The 16,774-nt window shown below is 38.4% G+C and overlaps 1 protein-coding gene across 1 annotated transcript in view; it reads right to left on the bottom strand.

The window, feature by feature from the left end:
* Slc4a7 (solute carrier family 4, sodium bicarbonate cotransporter, member 7) overlaps positions 1-16,774 on the bottom strand; it is a 57,995-nt gene that overhangs the window by 3,709 nt on the left and 37,512 nt on the right. Inside the window, 8 exon segments of the mRNA XM_013010463.1 lie at positions 1,599-1,696; positions 3,267-3,398; positions 4,861-5,034; positions 7,306-7,374; positions 10,075-10,326; positions 10,720-10,884; positions 14,216-14,329; positions 15,095-15,256. Of these exon segments, the coding sequence (XP_012865917.1) occupies positions 1,599-1,696; positions 3,267-3,398; positions 4,861-5,034; positions 7,306-7,374; positions 10,075-10,326; positions 10,720-10,884; positions 14,216-14,329; positions 15,095-15,256 (1,166 nt within the window).

Here is a 16,774-nt window from a genome sequence, read left to right as displayed (position 1 = left end):
TTTTTTCATTAAACAGCAGACCATACAGCTTAGCTTACACTATGATTTGTGATTATTACACTGAGAAGGAACCAAAGCGGGACAGAAAGTGGAGGTGTTATTGGCCATGATAAACAGTGGCTGCCGCTCTTGCCGCAGGCATATCATTTTAAAAGTTGATGTGAGTTCACTAAGTACCCACTGTGCCCTCGCTGGATGTATTATGGTCTTATATTGGGCATTTACCATATGCAAAGATTTGAGGGGAAAATTGTGAAAAGGTAAAATTAATAGGAAAAAGAACATACAGCTAGGCATCAGTGGCTCACGCTTGTAAATCTAGCTATTCAGGAGGCTAAGATCTGAGGGTCTTGGATCAAAGCCAGCCTAGGCAGAAAAGTCTTTCCAACTCCTAACTCCAATTAACTACCAAAAAGCTGGAAGTAGAACTATGGCTCAAATGGTAGAGCACTAGCCTTACAAAAAAGCTCAGGAACAATGCCCAGGTCCTATGGTCAAGCAGGGCCCAGGGTTGGCAACAAAAATAAAAAAGTACAGAAGAAAATTAATTCATTATCACAGCTAAAGACATGAATAAATCCAAATGTGACTACAAAAAGAATATAACTTGGCTGGGAAAGTGGCTCAGTGGTAGAGTGCCTCGCATGCATGAGGCCCAGCCCTGGGTTTGATTCCTCAACACCACATAAGCAGAAAAAGCCAGAAGTGGTGCTATGGCTCTAGTGGTAGAGTGCTAGCCTTGAGCTGAAGAGCTGAGGGACAGCGCCCAGGCCCAGAGTTCAGGCCCCATGACCGACAAAAAAAAAAATTAAATTAAAATTAAAAATAAAAGGAAGCCTAAAGCTAGTTAAAAACAAATGAACATATTCCATCAACTGCTTAGGGAAGAAACCTCTGTAGATTCCTTCCATTCACTGATTCTCTACTATAAAGAGCCAATCAGAAATGGAACAGAGGTAGAAAAGTGAGATTCAAAGTAACACAACACCATGGATTTGAGTCTTTTGAAGCCACAAGGGTTTACATTTCCCAAACTTCCTTTCAATTTTAGTAATTAAATTTACTAAAATTATAAAGGATAAATTATACACGAAAACCTAGTCGTTTTTCCATGAGCTCTCACTGCACCTGTGGAAATAGGAGAGCTACAGGGACTCTGAACAAAGGTTACTGGAAAGTGGATTACATATATCTTGATCCCCAGGAAACACTAAGCCTAGCCCGAATGAAGGGCAGAAATGAAAAGGCAATGCTACTGAAAGAATAGAAATAATCTAACACTTGTGTGCTGATTTGAAACTTCATCTAATAGAAGGACAGGCAAGAATTAAGCCTTGTTGGATTGTCAGGAGCCAGTTTACTTAAGTTAAAGGCCATGGTTGAAGCCAGCTTTTCTTCTGTTCCTGCCTGTGAGTAGATAAGAAAAGATGGAAAGACTTCTTTTCAAACTGCATAAAGCTCCTATTTACTTGACATACCCAACTCAGATTTTACCATCTTTTTTAAAAAATAGAAGTCATTACTTTAAAGAAAATAGTCTTTGTTCATTCATGACATAGGTATAATATACTTTACAAAACAAAAAAATCTTATCTCACCTATACTTTAAGGCCTTAACTGGAATTTGTAAGAGACTTCCTCCTTCAAATGGAAGGTGCACTGTGTCTTCATCCTCCTGAAGCATCCGCTCAGCCTCCTTAGAGCACAAACATGAGATTACTTTACCCACAAGTCTCAGGAGGGTCTGCTACTGTAGAACATGGTAAAGACTTGGAAATTCAAACTGACAATATTTAAACACAAGACCTGCCATAACTGAAAACTCCGCTTTATAATTCTAAACATACCAGAAGCAGAGAATGGAAATAATCACTTGCAATGATTAATTTTAAATGGCATGACTTTCATTCCTGAAAATGAATTATCAACACTATTCATGAAATTACCCAGCATTTCTTGGAACTCAGTGGGGCTATATGATACAAGCAAAAACTTATGAATGACATTTTTGGAAAGACTCCTTAAAACAAACACAAGAATATAGTTCACTTTGCTTTCTGTCCCTCAAATGATAGCTGAAGTTTGGTTGCCTTGACTCCAGAGTTGAATGTGAGAAATGACACTGCTGGGGGTGGGGGGGTGGGGGGGGAGACAGGAGAACAGAAACAATGCATCCCTGACAACTGTATCACTTACTTTTGGGACTTCTTTTACATGGGCCAAGTGTGGTGGCACACACTAGGAGGATCACAGTTCAAAGGCCGGCCCAAGCAAATAAGCTGGATACAGTGTGCATGCCTGTATTCCCAGTTATGTGGAAGGGGAAAGGTAAGGAGATCACAGTCTAAGGCAAGCACTGGGCAAAAAAACATGAGACCCTACCAGGAAAACAAGTAAAGCAAAAATGAGTGCAGATGTGGCTCAAGTGGTAGAGCATCTGTCTAGCAAGCACAAAGCGTGAGTTCAAACCCTCAAAACAAGTAAATAAACAAAAATAAAAATTAATAACTTAAAAAGTCACATTTAGGGCTGGGAAGGTGGCTCAGTGGTAGAGCGCTTGCCTTGCATGCCTGAGGCCCTGGGTTCGATTCATCAGCAACACATAAGCAAAAAGAAAAAAGCTGGAAGTGGCACTGTGGCTCAAGTGGTAGAGTGCTAGCCTTGAACTGAAGAGCTGAGGGACAGCACCCAGGCCCAGAGTTCAGGCCCCACAACCAGAACCAAAAAAAAAAAAGTCACATTTAATCATGTGCCAGTGGCTCACACCTATAATTCTAGCTACTTAGAAGGCTGAGATCTAAGGATTATAGTTTGAAGTTCAAGCAGGAAAGTCTATGAGACTCTAATCTCCAATAAACTACTCAGAAAAAGCCAGAGGAGGGGCCATGGATCAAGTGGTAGAGCACTAGACTTGAGCAAAAAGCTCCGGGATAGTGTCCTGGCCCTGAGTTCAAGCCCTAGGACTGGGGGTGTCACTGAACCATATTCTAACTCCAGCAGGAAGTAGTAAACAGACATAAATTTACTATTTCAAAAATCTTATTGACTATCATAGTCCTAACTTTCATTGAAAGGCAAACATAATATTACCTACCCTTTATGGGGTTGCTATTAAGTTAGTATTTGATTTAGGATTGAGTTTCTACAAGTTATTACAATAGTATCCTCTTACTTGGTACAAAAACAAGTTATTACAATAGTATCCTCTTACTTGGTACAAAATATGAAACAAGAAAATGTTGTAAATCTACGATGATTGCTTTTACCTCTTTTTCTTTTTTCTTTTTGTCATCTTCTTTCTTTTTCTTACTTTCTGGCATGAGATCATCAAGCCAACTAAGTTCTCTCTTTGTAAAACACAGGTCCATGAGCTTGCGTACAAACACTAATGCAAGAACCTTAAGAAAGTGGGGGAGAAATAGTCACTGCCATCTAATATAAAACACATCACTTCAAGAGGAAGGAATTTATTAAATCTTTTAAGTAATGGGAAAATTATTCACATACTTTGTTTAAAAATATCTCATGGACTATCTTTATTGCAAAGGAACTGAGTCAAATCTTTTTGATGGAAAACAAGCTAGAAAGGGAGAATGAGAATAGAATTGTTACCCAGCCCGATGCATAGGTAAAGCATGTTTAATATCACCAAGATCATGATCTTCTACATTGGTGTAGCTACTTCAAACATGAGGTTTTATATTCTATCACATGGAAAAACAGGACACATTTTAATTTGCATTAAAACTCAGATGACCTCTTCTGTTACCATATCCCTATCTTTTGTTTTTGTTATACTTGGGCTTTTTCTTCCTTTGGTTTTTAGGGTGGCCATGTATGTGCAGTACTGAGGCTTGAACTCCACTTGGGCAATGTTTCTTAGCTTTTAGCTCAGGTTGGCACTCTAACACTTGAGCCACAGCTCCACTCTCAGCGTTTTGGTGATTAACTGAAGCTAAGTTTCATAGATTTTCCTGCCCAACCTGACTTTGAACTACAATCCTCATATCTTAGCCTCATGAGTAGCTAGGATTTTAGGTGTGAGCCACTGCCTTGGCTCTAGCTTTTAGGGATTTTATGAATTTAACAGTTCTGTACAGATTGGATAGAAATTCTTGATCTTAATTATAAGTTACAACAAGCTCTTCCTAGTTCACAGGATGACTTTACTATTCATAATACTTGCTGACTAAATAAAAAACAATTTTCATGTGGTCAAATATATTCACCTGTTTTTCACAGTTGGGTTTTCTATATACCTTGTACTTATCTGACACCATGTATGAAAGAAATCCTAATTTTAGACTTACATGCCAAAATAAAGCCATAATAGAATAACAGTATAATCTAGTCATTGATGGTTAATTTTTCAAAGACAGCAAAGTAATTTAGTCCTTCAATAATTTAATTAATTATAGATTTTGTTTTATGTATGTCAACTATAATTTAATAACATTTTAATTACTACTAGATCTGTCAGTTTCTGATATATTGAAGCATCCTGTTGAAGAACTATGTTTGTTCCTAAATCCTATTGTTTACTAAATATCAAACAGAGTGCTCTATATCCCAAGTACTAAACAGTTAAATTTAACAGTTAAACTTGGAAAGTAGCTAGTTTAGGCACAAAGATACAGTATAAGAAGCAGAAGGCTTGCCTAGCAAGTGCAAAGCCCTGAATTCAAACCCCAATACTACACAAAGAAAAAAGAAAGCAACTGGTTTATTGCTAGAAAGTTAATGCACATTTTTAAACACGTAAGATGCTCAGTCTGTACAATTCCTCTCCTCAGTGTCAGTTCTAACTTTTAAAAGAATTGCCCACAGTAGTACTTAGTATGAAACCTGAGCAGAATTTACCATCATGGGAAACACTACTGCAGCAGCGGAAGCTTTGATCACCCACAGCAGAACCAGACAGGTGAGCTGGACCACAGTGAAGATGTGCACCTTCCACAGCGGCACATAGCGGAGGTAGATCAGGTCAGGCTGGTGTTTGGCAGGCATTCCAAACAATTTTATACGATCAAAAAACTGGGATAAAACAAAACAAGAGAAAGAGAGTTTTCAACAACATACCACTCCTACTATTTATGGATTGCTTTCAAGGGTTTTGTATTCAATTTAAAATAATTCAATATATTCTGGTAGTATATGACTGTTTTAGCAAAGATTCTCTGGTTCAAAGGATAAAGGAAAAATAACCAAAACAATCATTTGAACTATTTCAATTACTCAGAAAACTTAGATTAAAACAAGAGATTAAAATGTCTGAATTTATTTTCTATAGCCAAATGTACAAACTGATTTGTTTTCTAATATGAACAATTAAAAAATACTAACTGAAGAAATTCTAAAGTTCTTTCTAAGTCACTATCACTAATGGTATGAAATGAAAATGACTTGAGAAAACTATTTACCAATTTTTCACTGAAAATGAAATCATCTGAACATGTTACTGGGAGAATTTTATCATTTTGTGTGTGTGTGTACACCTTTTGCCTCCATCCCCTTCCCCCAATCTACTTAACCATGTAAGTTCATGTCTGTATCCTGAAGATGGCTAAAAATGTACTTAAGCATCTCCTTGTTACTGTCCCATATAAATCTCCTTTCTCTGCCCTTTTGGGGGGAGGGGGGGTTGAAGAAAATGAGGGAGGGGATGACTGTTCAAAAAAAAATGTGCTCATTATGTGACTCAGGTAACTAACCCTTCTGTATATCACCTTTACAACAAAAATATTTTTTTTTTAAATGAAAAATTCAGCCAGTGGCTCATGCATGTAATCCTAGCTACTCGGGAGGCTAAGATCTAAGGATTGTAGTTTGAAATCAGCCAAGGCAGCAAACTCCATGAGACTCTTGTCTTCAATTAAGCACTCCTGCCTGCCCAACCCCCCCCGCCAAAAGAGCACCAGAAGTGGAGCTATGGCTTAAGTTGTAGAGTGCTAGCCTTGAGCAAAAATGCTCAGAGACATGCAGGCTCTGAGTTCAAGCCACAGGACCGACATAAAAAGACAAAAACAAAATAAAACAAAGAAATTAGGGGAAAATAAATTCCTTGATCTTTCTGAGCCTTCTAGTTCTTCATTTTTAAATTGGAAATGAAATCAACCATACCCACCTCACAAAACTGTGCTAGGTGTTAGTGGCCACAGGAGACTGAGATCTGAGGATTGCAGTTTAAAACTAGACTGGGCAAAAAATTCAGACTCTTATCTCCAATTAACCACCAAAAAGCCTTAAGTGAAGGTGTAGAGCACGTGGCAGAGCACTAGCCTGGAGTGAAAAATGTGAGACTGCGAGGCCCTGAGTTTAAGCCCTAGTACCAGCACAAGCATGCACACGCACATACACCCTGCACACACACACACACACACACACACCCTCCACACACACACACATACACACACACACATCTTCTGTAAAAATTAAGTAGGACAGACAATGAGATCATTTCTTACCCAACAGGGAAGAGATCAAAGACTATGCTTTTTGTGTTGCCCTTGAAAAGTTGTACCTGTCACAACATACCAGTTAGCAACTTCGGACAACATGCATTTGTGAAAAGAGGTGATTATGTGGGGTCCTCTGTGTTGATCTAGATAGTTTCCCCAAAAATTAATACTAATTTTAAGAATTTTACCAGCTTATTTTCCAGGAAGAATAGTAAATCAGACAGAGAAATAAATTCACTCAATTATAGCTTTGGACCTAGTGCCTGCTTACCTGGTAACCTTCAAATGTCTATTTTAGTTGGAAATTTATCCTTTACTTACTTCCAAATCACCATTTTGAGAATCAAGAATGTAATAAGTCTTACAAATCAATTGCAACACACAAATGTGAGGCATTCCATTTTAATATAAAACTAAAATCGACCTTGTCTTTTTCAGGGCTCAAAACAGCCCTTGTCTCGATCCAACCCTTCAGATCCTCCCTCCGCCTACATTCATCCTCTGAGAGCTAAAAGACCCTTCTTGGTCTGGGAAGGTGGCTCAGTGGTAGAGCGCTTGCCTTGCATGCCTGAGGCCCTGGGTTCGATTCCTCAGCACAACGTAAGCAAAAAGACCCTTCTGCCCTTCATTGACTTTAAAATAGAAGACACTTCCTCATTCATCGAGGTAAAAATATGCAGTATGTAATAATCACATTGTCAAGCTGAATGTGATGCCAGCAATTAGAAAAATTAACATTCCCTCAAAATATAAAACAGTTGAGAATAAGTTACTGCCATCATAAAAACAATTTCTGCAAATTTAAAATAGCTATGTTTTCCCGCAAAATTAGTAAATTAAGACTTGCCTGGATTCCTTTTAATGAAGAAACTCCCATATAAAGGAAAACACCATACAGAACCGGCATTGGAATAAACTGTAAGCAAAATTTATTGTAATTAGAATAGTGAGTACACAGAGCCATAACTGGTAACTATAATAGAATGACTAAGGGACAGAACTAAAAGAGCCTTCAGAGATGAGCATTAGACCAACTAAACGCTGTACACACAAGAAAATGCTGAGAGTTGCTGACACTGAGTCTTTCCTAAAGAGATGATCAGTGTTGAAGAGCAAAGGGCATTAAAATTCCTGGTTTCAAAAAACTTTTTAAATAAAACCAAATTTTCTGTCCTTTAGTTCCTGTATCTGATTGCTCAGCCAATTAAACTGGCAGTCAGAAAAGCCTTTGAGGTAGTATTAATCACTCAAAAACACTAAGTGCCTTCTGCTATCAATACTTCCTACAGAGTCAATACTACAAAAGAACATTTACTAAGTAAGTATAAGCACTGAAATCCACCTCCAAAATGAAGCCCATGTTATTACTTTGGTAGATTCCAAACCATTTACCTATTCTGTGCCTAGCCACTCTATAGAGAAACATGGCAAGTACCAGGCCCACAACTTACTTAAAACCAAACTCAGTTCTCTAACCCTATGGAGAGAGGACCCTATGGAAAAAGGACTCTGTGTTGCTCTCAAATAAACTTGCATGTGTTACACAGTCATCCTCTTTCTTTTTCCCTTTTCCTTCTCCTGAGTGGGAGAGAAGAAAGACTGTGGGCAGGTGGAACTACTGGGAAGGGATGTACTTAGGAGAAGGAATAAGACTGAATGTTGTCAGAATAGACTGTTCATAACTACAAAAATGAAACAAGGAAAAGTATAGACAGTATGATGGAGAGGAGAGAAATGGACAAGAATATAGCATTAACATGTATGGATATGTAACCCTTCCCCCTGTAACTAATAGATAAGCTAATTTAAAAACTAAATTTAAAAAGACATACCTATAATCAATAAAAACTACCTCTACTACACTTCAAATAGCTAACCAGGGCATTCCTCCTGAAGGACTCTGTAAGTGCTAACCTTGTGCACAAAAGTTCAGAGACAGCTCTCAGCCTTTGAGTTCATGCCCCAGGAGCAGCACACATATACACATTTAAAAAACAAAAATACATTTGGGACTGCAGATGTAACCCAAGAGGTAGAGTGGCTATCTAGTAAGTACAGGCCTGAGATCGAATCACAGGGAGAAAAAAAAAGAAACAAATAACTTCATGACAGTGCTTTTTGGAAAATAAAAGAAAATATGGAGACTAACAGCACTTTAGATCTCTCTTCCTGTTTTATATGAACATTTTTGTCTAAATGCAACACTTAGAGACAAAGAGCTACTTGTCAAAGGGGTTGATCTACAGCATGCTTCATCCTCGTAAGATTGCACTAAACGGGGCTGGGAAAGTGGCTCAGTGGTAGAGTGCTTGCCTTGCATGCATGAGGCCCTGGGTTCGATTCCTCAGCACCACATAAGCAGAAAAGGCCAGAAGTGGGGCTGAGGCTCAAGTGAGCTGAGGGACAGTGCCCAGGCCCAGAGTTCAGGCCCCACGACTGACAAAAAAAAAAAAAAATTGCAATTGACTTTTCAAATAAACCTACCACTATGCTGGAATTGTCTATGTCCTTATCTGTTTCACCAATATATGGTATCATGCTCATGCAAGTGGACAATCATACACCCTCTATTTAGTATTATTTCTGAAGTCTAACAGCATATAAGTACTCCATAAATACTTGTTGAACTAAGTAGCCACATAATGTCAAAGTCCATGAAAAAGGCCATGGAATTCTCACATATGGCTACAACTTTTTGAGGGGACTGGAGGCATAGACTCTAGTATCACTAGTACAGTGCTTGCCTAGGACATGTAAAGCTCTGGGTGTGTATCCAAAGGAAGGGAGGGGAGGAAAACAATAAGGAAAGAAGGAAACAGGGGAGAGGAGAGAGAAGAAAGAAAAAACAAAAAGGGGGGAGAGATAAGAGAGAGACATTTTTAAAGTGAATATACATATACAGGCAAGGAAGGAAAGAAGTTTGTAAAAGCTAATACATATACACTAAAAGATATAAAAATATTCAATCCAAAAAAGACATTAAACATTTAAAAAGTTAATATACATCACAAGTATACAACCCAAGTTTCTTCCCTAATTTACACATACATGGCATTCAAATCTGTTCAATTTTCTCTGCAACAAAATAATAGAAACATGTAGTTGAGCTAATCAGACTTGACTATATTTACTACAGTTACTTTTTAAATATCTATAATCTATACAATACAAATAAAAACATGATTATTTAAGGTCATAAGTGTTATTAACTCTTCCAAAACTATGTAGTCTTTGATACAAACCCCTTACATTTTTATTTTTTTGAGCAGTCATGGGCCTGAACTCAACATGGGCACTGTCCCTCAGCTCTTCAGCTCAAGCTTAGCACTCTATCACTTGAACTATAGCACCACTTCTGGCTTTTCTCTGCTTATGTGGTGCTGAGGAATCAATCCCAGTGCCCCAGGCATGCAAGGCCAGCACTCTATCACTAAGCCACCTTCCCAACCCTATATTATTTTTTTACATGGAAACTTCTGTCACTGAAATGTTTACTATATTAAAAAAAATTACCAAATTATCATTTCCTATATTTCAATACTACATTTTCATATAAGTACAAATGTTATAATGTATGCTAAGTAAGATTTTTAAAGTACTGTAATAAAGCTTTTACCTTTAGTACTGAGGTCATGAACACAGAAAGGCCCATTAGAATGAAAATCATTAGTCCTGTAACCCGTTGTTCACGGATTCCCAAAAACTTCGGTTGTTCTCCAGGGGCAGAGCATTCAGATTCAACTTTCAAGCTGTTGACATGACTTATTGACAATACTGTTGCAGCTACAAACCAGGGAAGTCCCATGACAGAGCAAACTCCCAACATAACACCAACCATGAGCAAATCAAGGTGATAACCAGCTCCTTTCTGAAAAGTAAAATGAACATAAATATTCTTAAGTCTATACTGATCTTTTATTCAAAACTCTATTCAAAAAAGGGAAAAACTGGGCTGGGAATGTGGCTTAGTGGTAGAGTGCTTTCCTAGCATGCATGAAGGCCTGGGTTCAATTCCTCAGTACCACATACACAGAAAAAGCCAGAAGTGGCACTGTTGCTCAAGTGGTAAAGTGCTAGCCTTGAGCAAAAAAAGCTCAGGAACAGTGCCCAGATCCTGAGTTCAAGCCCCAGAACTGACCCCCCCCCAAAAAAAGGGGGGAAAACTAATTTTTATCTTGCATTATTTAATGTTGTAATTATCATGGAAATATCTCAAACTCTAGAAGACATCACAATACTGGCAGGAAAGTTTTTACATTACCTTCAATTTGTGTTCCTTTCTGTTTATGATTACAGCTGTGATTTGTTGATCCATAAAGATAAGAATGGTACAAAGCAGAGCTGGAATAGCAGCTATCAGTAAGGTCCACCAATCATTATCCCCCAAGGGGCTTATGATCCAGCCTCTAAGATCTGGACTAGTAGGCTGTTAAAAAAAGTAAAAACAAGTTTCATTTCTATATTATACTAAATTTCCACAGCACACTGGGCTTCCAAGGATAGGAAATAAATTAATTCTATCTTAGGATAAAGGGTAGATCTTTACAAAGATACCTACAGGAGTTTCTTCCATCCTTATAAGCACGACCCTTGTCCTGTGATCTGTCCACTCTTTCCCCCAAATTAGGTAAGACCTAGTAACTTTAACACACAAGATAAACCAGAGTAACAGCAATTTCCCCGCAGCAAACCATGTAGGTTCTCAAGAACTGGAACTCTGAAAGGACTTAACCACGTTGCTAAATTCAAGCCGAAACTAAAGGACAAGATATAAGGGAATGAGGAAGAGGAAGAGAACAACTAGCATCCCAGCATTCAGTCATCTGAGCTGAAACCCCAGACAGATCAATGCAGCCATAATGTCCCAACAAGTGGCAATCAGATGACTTCAGTAGTGTGAAAGCTAAGCCCTATCTCAACTACCACTGAACTGAAAACATAGGGTTATAGTGGTGTTTGGTAGCAGGAACAAGACAACAAACCACAGTGTTATTTCAACACTGTCCTAATATATTTTACATAAGGTAAAGTCAATCTCCTTTGCAGACTAACCGAGACCCCCCCTTCCCCCCCCCCGACATAGAATTCCCATGCACCAGTGATCAGGAAATACTAGTACTCAATCTCAATCAGAACTGGGTTCAGGACTCTATTCCCCCAAAATCACTACTAGCAAAAACCTGGCACCTCATCAGGCAGTTTCAGTATCGTAAGATGAAATTTATTTTTCTTATTTTAAAACACAAATACTTTCTAAATATTGTTGGCAGATTATTTCCCATGCATGCATTCTACTTTGGAGGCTACTGGTTAAATATCTTCTGTATTCTAACAAACAATAAAACAGATTAATATAATCTTCATTACACTCCTTATTTCTGATAACTTTTGTACCACTTAATTTTTTTGGTGGTATTAGAGTCCAGACAGGCACCCCCAACTTGAGCCATGTCCCCAAACCTAAGCCATCCACTTCCTATTTTTTTTAAATCATCCCTTCTAAAAGAAAACCATATAACTTACTAAATGTAAAAGTTATGTGACCAATGACATGCCTCAAAATGCACTTTCACTTTCAACATACAGTCATAAACAGAGAAGATGGAAGAAAACAAGGACAAGAAAGAAAATATGCAAATAACGAACCCCTGAGCAATGTGTGGAGGAGAAGCGGTAAGGGGCTTCCAACTCCTCAGCAGCCAATAAACAAGATATAACTTTTGACTCCTTCCAAATGTAACTACTAATAACCTGTCATCACCTCATCAATAAGGTTATTTTATATACAGTGAAAACCGTGAGCTGTCAGTGATCTGCAGTCTGCTAAAGGGGCACATAGCTCACAAGCAGGTGACCAGTGTCCTAGGAACTGAAATTGATGCCAGCAGGATGTGAGCTCACCTCAGTAACAGCAGGAGGTACCCAAGTTCATTCTAAGTAGTTCTCTTTTATGTATTTGCTTACTTTTCCCCCCACTGTGAATAGTACCATGTATCATCTGTGTGCCCAAGTTATAAGGTCTAACTAACTGATGCTAAATGATAAAAGACTATTAACTACATATATATATTATGCATTCATGACATATCTAATTTTTCTTTCATTGAAGCTACATCTGAGAGCTTGTTTTTAAACTGTATCAAACCTTCCCCCCAAATCAGCATACAGCTGATCTGCAAAGATTTAACCAAGATTCAACTAAATACAAATTCATCTATCAAATAAGTGGAGGCTTTGGAATAGAGGTTGGATTAAATACCGTTTTTCTTGAAAAGCACATCTGATTTTCTCCTGATTCTGCTGGAAAATGTTAAATGGAGCTTTTATACTTAACTATTTTTCTACAAGTTTAACAAGAGATACTCACAAATTAAGGTTGAAGATACTTTTTTTACATACTGCTGTTAAGCCACATCACCAGGGCCTAGATAGGTAGCTTAAGCGGTCCTTGAACTGACTGCACAGCTCAAATTCATCATGCAACTGCCTCAGTCCCTTAAGTGCTGGGAATACAGACATGTACTGCCATTGCCTGGCCTGAGCTACTTATTTTAAAGCAATATGGAGGTTCCTCAAAGGACTCCACAGAGAGCTCCCCTATGATCCAGCAATCCCACTTTTGGACATTTACCCAAACAATCACAAACAAGGCCATACTAAAGCTACCAGCATGACTATGTTTATTGCAGCATTATATACAATAGCTAAGATATTGGAACCAACCCAGATGCCCCTCAGTAGATGAATGGATCAAGAAAATGTGACACACACACACACACACACACACACACACACACACACACACACACACAATGGAATTCTATGCCTCCATCAGAAAGAATGACATTGCCACATTTGTTAGAAAATGGAAAGACTTGGAAAAAATTATTAATTATTAAGTGAAGTAAGCCAGGCCCAAAGAAACATAGGTCCCATGGTTTCCCTTATTTGTAATAACTTGTATAAGTTTAGGACAAGCAGAAAAGGTCAAAAGCTATGTACATATGACCATATAAGATGACGTTAAGTAAAATGAACCCCAAGATTTAGGGACACAACTTGCTTTTTCTTTCTTGCTATTGTTTTTTAATGTATCTAAAATGTACTATGTGATGTTTTTGTTTGTTTCTTTTGTATGCTCTTCCTCCACAATATAACCGTTTCACTGCATTTGATGCCATCAGTGTGCACCTTGTATATACATTTTTCTAATTTGGGGAGGGGAAGGAAATAATAAAATGCTGAAACAAGGATACAGGTTGATCTATTGTAACAATGACATGTACAGTATGTTGAAAAGGAACTTTATAACTTGTGGGGGGAGTGGGGAGTTGGGGAAGGAAGGGATGGTAAGGGAGAAACAAAGGAGGAGGTAACAATGCTCGATAAGAAATGTACTCATTACCTTACTCATGTAACTGTAACCCCTCTGTATACTATTTTTTAACAATAAAAAAAAATTAAAAAAAAGAATAAAAGCCATTTAAAAAGCAGCAAAAAAAAAAAAAAAAGCACCCTGGAAAGCACAAGAATTCTAGGTAGGAGTACAAAGCCCACTCTTTAAATCCCAACATTTAGCCACAGCAGCTTTCATCTAATCTCTGATGGACTAGCCTTGGTACTTTATAATCATATTTTAAATGTAAGAAACACACATAATTTTTCCTTCCAGAGCATCAGGTCTTCACAAAGCAGTATCTCACTTTAAAATAGTTTGATATTCCCAGGTAACAAACAGCCTTATGGTCAATGCTTACCTGAAATTTCTCAGGAACATGAAGTTTAGGAGATGGAATTCCTACAAGGTAGTCAATTGCGACCATTATTACTATTGTGAGAAATACAGCAAAGTCACTGATTGTCGACCGCACCTATGTTTAAGTGGATGATGTTAATAAAACAAAAAGTGCTTTGAGTTCTTTTTCTAAGTAATTCATTAGCTCTCACAGACAAAATACAGATCACTAAAGAGTAAGAAAAGCATAATTACTGACAATGTTATACTTGTACCTAATCTATCCAATTATTTCTCAAAACATAACAAGCACAGGGACTGGGAAGGTGGCTCAGTGGTAGAGTGCTTGCCTTGCATGCATGAGGCCCTGGGTTCCATTCCTTAGCACCACATAAGCAGAAAAGGCCAGAAGTGGCGCTGTGGCTCAAGTGGTAGAGCACTAGCCTTGAGCTGAAGAGTTGAGGGACAGTGCCCAGGCCCAGAGTTCAGGCCCCACAACCAGCCCAAAAAAAAGCACAACTAATTGATCCTTCTGGAAGTATCATTATCTTTGTTACGCCCACATCCTTTTTCATGATAAATAATTTATTTTCTTGCTCTCTCCCACCTTCTCCCTCTCCCTCTCGCCCCTTCTGGAGGTGCCAGTACTGGGGCTTGAACTCAGGGCCAAGGCACACTGTTCCTTAGCTTTTTGCTCAAGGCTGAGCTCTGCCTCTTGAGCCACAGCTTTTTGCTGTGGAGGCAAGAGTCTCAGCGGCTTTCCTGCAGGGCTGTCTAATTAGGATTAAAGGTGTGAGCCACCAATGGCTAGCTAACAATTTATAGCCATCTGACATGAAGTATCCCCATTAAATAAAAGATAAAACACAAAAAATTAACTTCAAGATTCCATCCCAATTACCTTAGTAGGAAAATAACGCATGGTCTTGAATTGCTTGAGGAATGAAGACAGAAAGAATGTTGTGAAAAATAAAATGACACACCAGAAAAGCACATCTGGAATATAAGGCCCATGAAGACCACAGGCTGATCCTACAAACACTCCATGATAGGTCTTACATTCCTGGGGAAAAATCATAGGGAAGATACAGAACATGTTCAAACATCCAATGAATTACTTAGGAGCTTAACTGACTTGATGATCCAAATTTTATATTTTACTAAGACAATGCCAAACCAATTGTATGTACTATATCATCAGTTAACTTTAAAACAGGCCCAGAGTTCAGAGCCTTTAAACAAGTTACTCCTTTCTCTAATTACTGACTCCGTAGGGAAAGCCTTTTGACAAGAATTAACTGAAATATCTTCTCTGCATTCTTGCCAGCTAAACAGTTTTACTAGGTTTCCTTTAGTTTTGAGCAAATGGCTCAAACAAAAGCCAACATTTACTAACATACCCCAAAGTGTGATGCAGAATAGGAGGTAGCTATAGGAATAGTTGCAACTAGTAATAACAATCATCTATGTTCAGCTGTTCTCATGTGACTAGAAACCTTGAGATTAAAAAGCATGGAGTGGGCTGGGAAGGTGGCTCAGTGGTAGAGTGCTTGCCTTGCATGCATGAGGCCTTGGGTTTGATTCCTCAGCACCACATAAACAGGAAAGGCTGGAAGTGGGTGCTGTGGCTCAAGTGGTAGAGTGCTAGCCTTGAGCTGAAGAGCTGAGGAGCAGCACCCAAGCCCAGAGTTCAAGCCCCATGACAGACAAAAAAGAAAAAAAGCACGGAGGTTCATGAAGTGCCCATTCAAATGGCGTTTCTACTAACAAAATTGATATTACAATTTAAAATACATCATAACATAATTACAGAAATCTAGTGATTTGATTTTCCTTTTTAAAAGGTAGTGGGAGGAAATTAACTGAAAGGAAAGGCACATACCTCAAAGATGTGTCTTTCATTCTTATTTATAATCTAACAACTTCAACATTAAAAAAAAAAAACAAAAACAACCATTCAGGTTTACCAAGAAAACCAGTTAAGCATCATTGTTCTTAATACCCATTGGTAAATGTGACCCTCACTGGGGCTCATAGGCCTCAAAACTACTTGGTCTTTGGGGGGTGGGGGAAGGCTTGGAAGGGATGGGAAGGGGAAACAAAGGAGGCTACAATGCTTGATAAGAAATGTACTCATTATCTTGCCCATGTAATTGTAACCTCTCTGTACAATTTTTTCACAATTAAAAAAAAAACTACTTGGTCTTTCCCTTTTCTTTTGCTTTTTTAAATAGTGTTGGGGATTGATGTGTCCAGCTCCTTAGCTGGACACATTACGAGCACATACATGGACTTTCAAATGTATCCCTACCAACATGGCATTTTTGGAAATCAAGAAAACGTATCTACTGTTCTATAGCTAAGAGTAAACTATCAATTATAGAGAGAAAGGAATTATACAATACTATTAAAAATACTATAAAGGGGCTGGGAAGGTGGCTCAGTGGTAGAGCACTTGCCTTGCATGCATGAGGCCCTGGGTTCGATTCCTTAGCACCACCTAAGCAGAAAAAGCCGGAAATGGGTGCTGTGGCTCAAATGGTAGAGAGCTAGCCTTGAGCTGAAGAATTAGGGACAGCGC

Source organism: Dipodomys ordii, unplaced genomic scaffold (genome assembly GCF_000151885.1).
Source record: "Dipodomys ordii isolate 6190 unplaced genomic scaffold, Dord_2.0 Scaffold12, whole genome shotgun sequence".
Classification (NCBI taxonomy): Eukaryota; Metazoa; Chordata; class Mammalia; order Rodentia; family Heteromyidae; genus Dipodomys; species Dipodomys ordii.
Note: the sequence above shows the minus strand (reverse complement) of the source record. Positions and strands in the feature narration are given on the sequence as shown.